The sequence below is a fragment of the Polypterus senegalus genome, chromosome 10 (genome assembly GCF_016835505.1).
Source record: "Polypterus senegalus isolate Bchr_013 chromosome 10, ASM1683550v1, whole genome shotgun sequence".
NCBI lineage: Eukaryota > Metazoa > Chordata > Cladistia > Polypteriformes > Polypteridae > Polypterus > Polypterus senegalus.
The window spans coordinates 9,106,829-9,119,859 of NC_053163.1; the positions used below are offsets into that span (position 1 = coordinate 9,106,829).

Here is a 13,031-nt window from a genome sequence, read left to right on the forward strand (position 1 = left end):
CTGCAGAACAGCAGGCAGTAAAAATGACCTTGAATAGATTTGCTTGTGCTTGTTGATGTTAAATTGAAAGCGAGATCCCGTAAAGGGCAAGCAGACCCCTACATCCATGCTTACACTTCACGTAAAGAGAGGTCAATACTGCCCTGCCTAGAAAACACTAGGTGGCAGGTGGGAACGTGTGGAACCAGAAGTCGATACATACTCAAAAAATTATGCTGAAATTCGAAATCTGAGATCCGTCCTATTATATCTATCACCTAAATCGAAAACAGAAACTAAAAATCATAGTCAACAATCGAAAAACAAAATCAGTACACTAAAAGTCAAATAAAGACAGGCAGTCGATAAATCTTAGGTTTTACCTGCAATTTTGGATGACCCTTATAACAGTGAACTAGTGAGTCACAGGTCACGACTTCCGAGGCCACGCCATTCAACAGCAGGCCATCGCATCATAGCAACGAATCCACAAAATGACAAAAAGTGTCCATAAAATACAAACTGGTATCAGAAAGACAACAAAAATAATTTAACAGCCTTAAAATGTACTCAGACTACAAACATGTGTTAGATTTGTTATGGTACGACATTACCGTTTAACTATTACACCAATGAGACATAGGTTTAGGTTCACTAATACACTAATCATAACTCATACTCATTCACTTAATAGGTCCTGAATAATACGCACTACTTGTCACACCGCTGCAGTAACTGGATAAATGTCCTGAGATGCAGCATCTGTTTCTTGTATAAGAATCACTCAGATATTACGAAATATACCAAATCTATTCCTGCCTTGTGCCCTACTCTTACTGGGATAGGCTCCAGCTTCCTTGCAACCTTACTCAGGATATAATGGATTTGGTAAATGGATAGAAAACTATTCACCATGGTGAGAGCCAAGTAACATACTAGAAGAAGGAGAACTTCAGACGTTTAATGGGTGAATGTCATGTTCTGTTCAGAGTTTCACCCTGAAGGTTTGCACTTTTTTGTGTATACTTTATTGCTAATTATTCCATAGTCGTGCTTTTTCAGATTCTAGATTCTTTTGTCTGTTTTGTCAATTCTAGTGTGTTTATAATTAATTGTGTCTTTTTTCTGTTTAGGTGTGAGGCGAGACCCTTAATTGGTTATCTGTCCTCAGATGCTGTCTTTAGGCTTTATGGCGGTACCTGTGGGCTATTTCAATAATTGTGAGTAAAGAGATTCGTACCGAATAAAATGAAAATGGAATAGAGAATAGGAGCTTGAAATCAATCCAAAAATGAAGAGCGAAGAATAGTCGGGAAATACGTATTGATAGTCAGAGTCAGAAAGAACAAGAATCATTCGTCAAACCAGAATCACTAGACAGAAATCAAAGCCAAATATCAAATGAGCCAAAAGCACTAACTGCCACTTAAATACCCGTACCATAACTATGCCAGAATGGTGAAGATTTGTTTAGTGGATTTTATTTTAGAGAGTACACTGTCAGCTTTTAATATAATATATTAATAATAATTCTTTACATAGCGTTTTTCTCACTACTCAAAGCGCTCTCCACACAGGGAGGACCCGGGAAATGAACCCACAATCTCCTTACTGCAAAGCAGCAGCACAACCACTGCACCACCTGTGAGGATTTTATAAGCAGTGTCATGATCCTCCAGAAAGTTTCAAAACAGATGTAAGTCCCAAAAGATAGCAGAAAAACCAGCTCTGCAATAACCGCTGTTCTGTATCAAAAATGTCAGACTTGTCACCCTAGATAGCCAAGGCCTAAACTTGGAAGGCAAACAAACACTTTAAAAGTCGCAAATATCAAAGGCAGGGAGTGGAAAACTGAAAAGCCTCTGGCCCCAAAACAAAACAAAGTTCCTTTAACAAATGAAAGTAACAAAAATAAAAGCAAACAAATCCTATAAACAAAAAACAGAAATCGTACCTTACGAGAGCAGGGGAATAAAACCAGACAATCCAAAAAAAAAAACAAAGCATAACTGAAAAGGACGGGAACAAACTTCATTGTCAAAGTGACGCACTGCTCTGTTTGCAAGCTTTTGAAGTCATGGTGGTAGTCACTTAGCTGCAGCGTCATAGGGTGGACACCACCTTCTTTAGCTCAGCATAAAGACAATAGGGAAAATATTGTAAAGGACTAGGCACAAGAAAACTAACACTGCATATAAACACAAAATAATTAATAAACAAAATATTCTCCATTACATAAATCATAAATAAAAGTCAATTGCTACAACATAGAAAATAACAAGAATATTAAACAAAAAGAAACACACACTTAAGCCAGAAATTAAACCCTGGCTGCACAATAACAGGTGTCATCGCATAAACATTATGTCACATGACCTGCACTCGACATAGCGACTGTTAAAAAAAAAAACATCACGCTGACCATGAAATCCTGCTACGAAAAAATCTACAACCAAAACTAAACAAAACAGTATTGTGAAAAATAATAAAAGTAATTAAGAACGCAAATACTATAATAAAGATAATATTTTCAGGACAGCGTTCATGTCACCTGGAGTCACTTCCACAGTGCGGTGGCATGAACTTTGTGCTGCTCTCTTTCACAACCTCGGCTGTTTTGTAGTTTCAGTTTTTGGATTTGGGAAGCTTTGCAATTTTTATTTAAATAAATAAAATTAAAAAATTAATAATATTTAATTTAGGCTTTGCATCTTAATGTTTCTTAGCATTTTGAATTTCATTTCTGCTTTTGTATTCTCTATTATTTTAGTTTTTTTTCCCTGGATTTATTAAAATACTTTTTTTCATTATCAAGTGTTGTGGTGGCCAGGGTTTTTCATTGCTTTCCCTCTCCATAAGTGGCAAATCATAACAGTGAGCTGGCGAGTTGTCTATAAGTTTATGCTTTATGTGATAGGGTGGCCAGCTCCCTTTAAAATACATAATTGGCTTAACTGAGGAAGCACAAACCATCATGAGGAGCAGAAAATCATCAGAAGTGCCTGAAGCCCCAGTGCAAAATTACGGGAGACTTCACTTGAGCAGCACACTGAATTCAACCGATTTCTTTTTAAGGAGGGTTCTGCTCAAGTGAATCAACGCAAGGGTAACTTGGCATTGAACGATCACTGCTTCCTCCTCCTTCTCAGGCACAAATGCTACGCTGCTAATCATCTGCTCACTTAACACACAAGGCACATAATCTTGTGTGGAATCAAAACCTTTTTTGGTCATGGTGGGCATGCCACTCTGATTCACATATTCTTTGTTAGATTCCATTTCTTGCCATTCTTCTCCTTTCTTTTTGATCTGCCAGGTCACCTCTTTAATTTCCTGTTGGTCGACAGTAATGTGGCAGCTTAGGGTGACTTCTTGCCCCACACGGATTTCAGAGGGAACTTCGATGTCTGACATGGTGAAGTTGTGTTTTACATCTATTTGGCCTGATGGAGAGAAAATAAAGATGGGTGTTAGTATTCCCAGGCAGGTACAACTTCATTTTGCTGTGTAGGTATTTGTAGAAAAATATTACAGCATTAATTCAGAAAAAATGGGACAGCAGCACAATTAACTTTATGCCAATTAAACTGACATCTGTAATGCCATTTTATTTACATGTTTTAACTTTCTTTGTGTAGGGTTTAACGTGTTCAGCTTTAATTATAGCTATACTATTTGTTTAGAACAAACTAGAGTAAGACATTTATTTAAAAATTAAATAAACAATTAAATTGCTGTGGTCCATTACAGCCTTATATTTGGTAATTGTGCAGTAGACTGGTGGACTGTAATAAAGACAGACGTTACTGACGCTCCAAGCAACAGAAATCACAAGCAGGTGATCATCTGAGATCATCTTTGAAAACACACAATGTATACTAAATGAAGACTTGTAATTTGAGGAAGGTAGACTTTATGGGAATGAGGAAGTATCTAGAAAACACAGGATAGGTGGATAGGATAGGATAGGATAGGATAGGATAGGATAGGATAGGTTTACACAGGAAAGTAAAAACTCTGGGAACTCTCCTGTAAGTCAAAATGCCAGTAATCGAAATTTAAAATAAGTAGTAGGCTACGTTTGATCCAATCTCAAATACTTGCTAGTGTTTTAGGTGATCTTTATATTGCCATGCTGAGGATGTCACAATCGGTGTGACCCTGGTGCATCATGGGAAGCCTTTACGGAAAAGGATGAGGCAAAAATAAAATAGTGGCGCCATCACCAAAACAAAATGGTGCTGGAAAAGAAAGTAAAAAACATTAAAATTCTAAACCGAGGCTCTAAACAAAATTCCTATTCCTTGGGTATGAAAACCACCAAAATGACACCAAGATAGATTTTCCGGCTTCAGGGAACCTGAAGAAAAATCAAAAGGAACCTCAAATCATAAGAACTACAACTACAACTAATGGATTTCTACCTATGGAATAATTTCAGCACACTACTTACTGCAAGGTTAGTGATTATGTGATTTCTTAAGCAATGTGCAAAATATGGGGAGTCACAGAAAGTTTGGGACCCCCCTAATTAATCTTTTGGACCCTATGCATGCCTGAAAATTAAAATGGGGATTAAATAAAATTTGAATTAAATTGTAAACATATGCTACGGTGTTACACACAACTCATTGTCCAGTACTGGAATTGACGGAAAGTTTTGATGCAACAGGAAGGTGGACTTAATTCACTGGTGGGGTGGGCAGGCAACTACCTGGGGTTTGATGTTTGTGTAGCATTGACTATTCTGGCATAGAAGGAGAATTGAACACATCCTTAATAAGCCTCAAAAAACTTTGAGAAGTAGACTTTAAGAGACAAGTATAAATAGAAGCCATTCATTGCCATTACTGCCTGACTGTGCACATCTTAACTGATAGCATTCTGCGTATCTCATTTATTCCGTAATGTGTGGTACTGTCTTTACCAGAGTAAGGTTTCAGTGGTCAGAAAACTCCGTAACAATATCAAGACCCTGATTACCAGAGAGTATTTCACAAACTAATAAGCCACAATATAAAAGTGGATAACCATTGAATGTAAAATTAGTACAAATAAAAAGTTTTTTATAAGGAAATTGTGGCCAGGATAATATGGAGCTGTGTGTTTATTTTCTTTTAAAGGGTTACATTTGAGAGCGTGAAATAAACACCAACCCCTTAAAAATTTTGAAGGCCAAAAATTTAGCTCTTGAGATGCCACTTACTTGGCTCAGTGGTATTTCTCGTCATCCATCTGGTGATTTCCAGTTTTCTTGGTAAAGGCCCTGAGGAAAGATAGGGAGGTCCGAAAAATTAGCCACAAAATTATTGACTACTACAGTCATGACCCATAAGAATCTCTGATTATGCCTAGCAAGCTAACAAGAATATTTGAGTAGTAACCAGGAGAAAAAGGCAAGATCAAATCCCAAAAAAATTGTCAAAAACCGAGAGATCAACCACACTGTAACCAAGACCAAGTCTTGAGTTAAAAACCAGAGAAGATAAGGCAATAGCATTGAAAACTACAAAAACAGTTGTTTTGAATCCACAAACATGGATAATGAAGGGCTTTCAAATACAGCCATTTAAAATGTCACCTTGTTAACCGAAGGTTACAAACACTGAGGACTCACCCCTAACACAAGAGGCTGCTATAATGATGGAATGTCATGAGTATACACAAATGGTGGTAAAATGGCCCTTAAAAAATAACAAAAAGTGAAAATAAAGTTTAATTAAAATAATAATAATGCTGGATTCACATTCTGGAATTCAAGAAACCTCCAAAATGAATACTAGATCTTGTAAAAAATGGAAACGTTTCATATATCCAGGATGTAAATTTTGAATAATAAATTGTAATTGCATTGTTCCTGTGTCCAAGAACACTAATTAGTGACAAACTAATCTATCCAGTTGTTGACAAACTACGTAGACTGAATAAAGAAAGCTTTCGAAAAGGACACATTTTCATCTAACTAATTCACATTTTACAATGAGTATTCAAAGGAGCATTAAGAGAACATAAAAGTCTTTATGCCACATTCATAGACTTCTATTTGTCATTCTGCTCGTCAAGTGCAACATCATGTTGGCAACTCTACACCACCATGGAATTCCACGAAAACTAATGCCAACAACAATAGCCCTATATCAGAATTCAAAAAGTGAAATCCTCATTCAAGGGCAGTACGAGTTCATCACTAGAGCAGGAGTTCTCCAAGATGATGTACTGGCTCGATTTCTATTCATCACCACAATCAACTATATCATTCACAACTCAGCAGACAAATTCAGATTTCACCCAAGAAATAGCTGAAAGTTCAAGCAAAGCGACATAGCTCTTCTGGGAAAAGATCAAATGAGAGAGCAGTAACACTTAGAGGAAACTTGCCAAATAGCAGGACAGGTTGGGTACAAAATAAACACAAACAGTACAAAGCTGATGAAAATCAGCCCACTCAGCCCAATCACTGCTCCCTTAAACAATTAAAGGAGAACAAATTGAGATTATAAAAAACTTCAAATAACTGGGATCAGTGGTTGCCATTAGTCTTTATACTGTAATATTAGAACTTGAAAACCCCAAACTTGGATAGTCTTCTGGAAGCTCAGAAGTATCTGACAAAATAAATACATACATCAAAAGATCCAAATATTCAAAGCCTCGAGCCTGTGCATCCTTCTATACGGCAGCAAAACACAGACACTTAATGTTCAAGTTAAGAGAATGCTAAGCAGCATTTCGACAAAGTACTATCATGCTTGGAATAACTCAAATGATGTAATCTACAAGCAATTAAGAAGCAGTCTAGAAAATCATCATTAAAAGACATCTCACATGGGTTAGACGTATGCTATGCCAAGACTCAAAAGAACTCATCAGAAAAATACACCCTCTACCATCCATCAGAAATAATCAAAATACCTAAACAATGATTCCAGATAAAACGGTATTGGCAATACATCGCCGACACAGTTAGCAAAACAGACTGATTGTCCCCAAGCTTAATTGAATAAGATGTTGAAGACTGGGAGAAATGGTGGAAACTTATTCTCAACTGTACAAAGTCTACCACTTGATGGACGGTGAAAATGCGCAGCTAGCAGATGATGATGATGATGATGATGATGAAAATGATGAATTGCATTATAACAACACATTGTAACCGCACCCTCTGCTGATTACAGTTGGTTGGAAGAACAAAAAGAAGATATAAGCAATTAGGGTTATTTACCAGCATATTTGATCTTTTCTTTGTAGAATTGCCTCTTTCTTTTTTAAGTACCCTCCATTTAAGCTGATCCTGGTTTCAAGACACCCCTGACTCAAACTGTTTGCTACTTTAAACATCAAAATGACAATTACCACTGCAGCAGAGTTACAAATTTAGTAAAAGATAAATATGGATCCCAGAATCCTTTCAAAAAATGTAATAACAAATAAAAATATTTACCTTTGCCAAGGTAGTTTGACATTATTAAGACTTAAATAAATTTACAATATTAAACATTTCCTTGGAGAATAAACATTGTTCCCAGATAACAAAAATGACTTATGAAATTAAGATAATGTGGCTTACATGCTTTATACATCACAAACACTACCAAAACGGGTAGCAGCAGCAGTATCAAGTGCCCCTGAGGTGGATCTGTTGGAAAAACACAGAAGAAAAAGTCAATTTTACACACTTGAGTCTTTAAGACATGTGACCAAAGGCTGAGAAGCAAACTAATATACATTTTGAGAAGACATTGTTGTCTAGATGTTCATGAGGTCCTAGACAATGACATGTGTACCCCTTGATCCAAACTCTTTGCTGAGTCATGTTGTTATGATTCACCACTTTATCAAGATTTTTGTTCTTGATAGATTCTACCAATGCAATCAGAGCAACTTCAGAAATAAACAGAATAAATGGATATAAAAGTCAATTGATAGTAAAAATAAGGATAACAGAAGTGTTTATATTCAGTATCGCAAGTACATAATCTGTATATCAGTTTTCTAAACCCACTTAAATGTATTAGAGGATCAGTCATTCCTGAAACACTGGCTACAATGCAGAAACCAACTCAGTTCATCACTGGACATATTCACTGACTCTCTCTCTTTCATGCCAATTTAATCATTATTTAACCTAAACTTCGTATCTTAGAGTTTTGAGAGGAAACCAAGGCAAACAGAGAATGTGCAAAACTCATTTGACTGAACCCAGACTGAGATCCAAATCTAGGTTTCAGGAATTATAGGGTGGATGTGCTAAGCACACCTATAGATGGTCATATTAAAGCCATGGTTTATTCCCTGGCTTCTATTTATTTGTGTATTTCTGTTGATTTTTGGTAACATGGAAAATTATTTTCCATATTTCTTTCAATAATTCTGCATGGTCCCTTTGGAGTGGTTTATTACGTATTATTTATGTCTAATTACTTGTTCTCCTGCAGTATGTTCTTTGTACTTTGTGAGGGTAACCGCAGGAAGCAGGGCCACCCTGATGTCACTGTTGATAGACCACCCTCATACTTTATCTTTCAAAGGCTGAGAGCTGATGCTTCAGTTGTCAATATCATTTCTTGGAGTGCATTTGTAAGTATTCATATATTTGCTTGGGGTTTGGGGTCATTTTGATTGCATAGTGCATATTTGACCTTTAAGGCAAACAGTTTTGGACTCATTTTTGCTCTTTTTGCCCTTTTTCATTTCTAAATACCTTTATACATTTGCAAAGATTACTTTGTGGCTTTGTCCTTCATAGCCAAAGGTTTTGAAGGTTGCCTAGAAGGAAATTTATATGCATTTTTGGTATTTACGGTTAGGGGTAGTGTTGGGGTTAGGGTATATTTTGAGCCAATTAATGACATATTTTGGACTGTGAAAGCTAGTGTCCCATTTGGGCTAAAGAGACCAAACCTTCCTGTGGAGTTGGGTGGTCAGGCTGCTTCTGGTGAGGCCAATTCTAGACAAGCTGGGTAGGGCTAGCCTAACTTGTAGAGTCTTTAGCAGGCATCATATCCTTTATATTAAATCACTACACTTGAATCACAATGACAAGTTATAAAAACAAGCATGGTATTGTAGCACAATGGTTAGCTGTCCCTTATTTCCACTGACTGTAGATTTGATTCTGGGATTGGTCATTATCTATTTAGAGGTTACATGTTCTCCCCATTATCCCTTAGATGACTTCCAGCACAGTTTTAACTTTATGATCAACTGGAACTCACAGACAGACCTATGGAGGGTGTTCAACAGAGCTGAGTGAGCATTCAAGGGCTGAGCAGAACTTTAACACAGTAAGCAAGTTAGCTTAGAATAGGATTGGGCAATTCTGGTCCTTCAGATTTTCTTTCTGACCATTGGTGTTGAATAAATTTCCTAGATAATGGCTTTTGCCAGACCAAGATGGCAATTTAGTATTTTCCTTTTTGTTTCATTTCAGCTCATTAACATCCTATATTTCAGGTTTTTATTATCATTATTATTTCTTTTTCTTAAGTTATACATACACAATTACCACTCATCCATTTTCATAATTTAGCCCACTGCAGGATCACAGACCTCCAGCAGCTATCCTTACAGCACAAGGTGCAAAACAGACATCAGCTCTGTAGGAAGCCAGCTACTCATTTACCTGTAAGCTTACCACTAAGCCAGAGGCACAATGTGTAGCCATGATGGAAATGATCAACTAGAAAGAGACCTTGCTGTCAAAAAGATTAACAGTACTGTCACATGTACAGAGTGCAGTGAATCTTCTTATTTCCATGCTTTCCAGCATTTAATGAACCAATACTCTTATACTAAATCAGCTATTCAAAGTACATTGTAATTGTAATCAATTTAATAATGCCAGATTTAGCCAATGGGGTTCTACCACATAGAAACTCAATCATACATCAACTGTTTGAAGAACAACAGTAAGAAACATCCATAAGTATTCTTGGAGTCCCCAAGTCAACTTAATGCAGAGTGAAGGTCCAGTGCATTAGTCTTGGGCTCCTCAAAAAATATCCTGTGAAGACAACCAATCTGGAGGTCATCTGGACACCTCTGTGGGAGATGTGGGCCTATGTATACAGCCACAGGTCTTCTACCCAGCATCTAGGACCCTGAAAATGATTCCTGGGCATTTTTGAAGGTTGTTCCAAGTCAGGGCTCAAAAGCCCTTTTCTGGCCACTTGATCAGTGGACTTGTAGTTGGGTGGAGAACATAACAAAGTTCTGGCGGATGAGAGAAAGAAAGACCAGAGTCAGGTGGGTATGTGAACTAATAATCACGGCTTGTGTAATTTACAGGTGGGATGGCCAGGCTTTTGCTTTCCATATTTTTAATTTATTACTTTGTTACTCATTATCTTTTCTTTCCTTATGTTTCTTGTTATTGTTAATAAAGCATTTTTTTTTGTATAATTTGTCTTCTATTTTTTGAGAGTGTTTGGTATGGCTTAAGGTCTCCCCCTAGTGTTTACAATTTTGATTGAATTTCACTTTCCTAGTGTCTGTGACAGTTTGACCCAAACTTGAACTAATAATAATTTGTATGAGGGTTTCATTTTCCCTGCATATTACACAGACTTTTGTCATGCATGTGCATTCAGGGGTTCCCTAGCAAGTTCAGCTGAGCTAAACACTGCCATCTTGGGGCGAGAGGGGGCACTGTATGATAGCAGTTTCCTCTCCTGTTTCCACAGCCCAGAGATGATGCCCAGTAAGGGCATTCAAACCCAGTCATGACGGCCAGAAACAAGGCGTGCCCCTTCCGGTCAATCAGCCATAAAAAGCGGTGGCCTCGGTAGGATCGCATTTCATTCTTATCTGGGCCTGAGGCCTAAAGGAACCATGGAAGGTGACGAACAAAATGATTGTAGTGGTTGAACTGTTTATTCAGCATCTCTTTTGTTGTGCCCATGCTAGCTGCTTTTGCTTTTGTTTTCCAATTAAACGGGGATACTGGGGTGGCACCCCGACAATTCTCTCCGCTCCAAAAGATTGCCGATTACACTGTACAGCACAGCTCAATACATGGTTAAGCCAGATAATATTAGAGTTCATTTTCTCTAGACATATTTTTTTCTGCATCATTCATCTAGTAGTAGAATACCGAGATTAAAAGGTGAACAAAGAGGAATGATTGTTATGGTCCAAAATTAAAGAATTGTATTAAGGGTTAGGTAAACTGGTAACTCTCAATTGACTGTGTGATTAAGTATGGCTTGTGATAGTACAGGACACTGGGGAATGTTCCTGCTTCGTATCCAAAATGGCCAGTTTAGGCTCTGAATTAAATTCATTTGCTTGATTTATTATTTAGAAATTGCATCTAACATTACGTCACAGAAAGGTGCAGAGTTGGTTTGTCACTGAGCTCTCATCACAAGCATTCCAAATCCATTTTGCTCCTTAGCTGTAATTTCAATTCTTCCTAAACTGTTAAAGTCTGGATTTCTAAACTGCACAAATGTATCCATAAAACTACTTAAAAATAAAATTGTACAGGCCTACATTTGAGGAAAATGATTATATTTCTCTCAAGCACATAACTCTTCCTGATCTTTATTTTCTTGTTTAGTAAAGAACCGTTTCTTACCTTCAGGCTGAAATGTGGTGTTTCGAGTGCGTACAAAGTCAGTCCCCTGCACGGCCTCACATGAGAAGTTCGCCTCTCCCGACTCTGTGCTATTCACCATGAGGGACACTTCGCACACACACTCTCTCACGGCCTCGCAGTTGTTTGTACTTATTGTTCTTTCGTTTTTCTTCCAGCTCACACTAACGTTGCTGAAGTTACAGCCTTCCACCTTACAGGTGACATTTTCCTTTATGCCCTTCTGCAGAGTGGTATGTGAAAAGGTCATTTTTGGCTCTGTCAGAAGACAAAACAGAAAGTTATGATTAAAGTACCATATTTACATAACATAAGGTTAATTCTATCCAGTGTATATTTCGATTTTACATGTTAATATATATAATTTTATGTATCATTTCAGTAAATATCTTGATATTCAGCATCCACATTTCATTTTTGCTTTTGTAATGATTAAATGTTTGCACTGTTCCTCAGAAATAACTAATTCTGCTCTCACAAAAACAAAAAGAAATTTTAAGCACAAATGTTAGGGCTGTGAAAGCCTTAGAGATGTGCAGATTCAAACTTTGTTATCTGTGCATCACTTTACTCAGATAAAGCAGGAAGTTCGTGTTGAAAAACTAATTTTATAAATAACAGTGGGCATCTACTGAACTAAAAGTATCTACAGTCGTATGAAAAAGTTTGGGAACCCCTCTCAGCCTGCATAATAATAAACTCTACTTTCAACAAAAAAGATAACAATGGTATGTCTTTCATTTCCTAGGAGCACTGGGGTGTTTTCTGAACAAAGATTTTTTAGTGAAGCAGTATTTAGTTGTATGAAATTAAATCAAATGTGAAAAACTGGTTGTGCACAAATGTGGGTCCCCTTGTCATTTTGCTGATTTGAATGGCTGTCACTGCTCAATACTGATTACTTGGTTGGATGAGCTCACTAAGCCTTGAACTTCATAGACAGGTGTGTCCAATCACGAATGGTAAAAGGTATTTAAGGTGGTCATTAGCAAGTTGTGCTTCCCTTTGACTCTCCTCTGAAGAGTGATAGACAGCATGGGATCCTCAAAGCAACTCTCCAAAGATCTGAAAACAAAGATTATGGAGTCTCATGGTTTAGGGGAAGGCTACAAAAAGTCATCTCAGAGGTTTAAACTGTCAGTTTCAACTGTAAGGAATTGAATCAGGAAATGGAAGGCCACAGGCACAGTTGCTGTTAAACCCAGCAGGTCTGGCAGGCCAAGAAAAATACAGGAGCAGCATATGCAGAGGCAGGATTGTGAGAGTGGTTACCGACAATCCACAGATCACCTCCAAAGACCTGCAAGAACATCTCGCTGCAGATGGTGTATCTGTACATCGTTCTACAATTCAGCGCAATTTGCACAAAGAACATCTGTATGGCAGGGTGATGAGAAAGAAGCCCTTTCTGCACTCACGCCACAAACAGAGTCTCTTGTTGTATGCAAATGCTCAT

General features: G+C 37.5%; 1 protein-coding gene across 1 annotated transcript in view; it reads right to left on the reverse strand.

Annotated features, from left to right (window-relative positions):
- Positions 1-1,553: 1,553 nt before the first annotated feature.
- The window catches only part of LOC120536674 (signal-regulatory protein gamma-like), a 23,531-nt gene continuing 12,053 nt past the window's right edge, over positions 1,554-13,031 (reverse strand). The window contains exons 4-7 of the mRNA XM_039765106.1: positions 11,558-11,833; positions 7,547-7,615; positions 5,186-5,245; positions 1,554-3,422 (exon numbers count right to left, since the gene is read on the reverse strand). Coding sequence (XP_039621040.1) covers positions 3,013-3,422; positions 5,186-5,245; positions 7,547-7,615; positions 11,558-11,833 — 815 coding nt within the window. The 3' untranslated portion in view covers positions 1,554-3,012. The remainder of the gene's footprint in view (positions 3,423-5,185; positions 5,246-7,546; positions 7,616-11,557; positions 11,834-13,031) is intronic.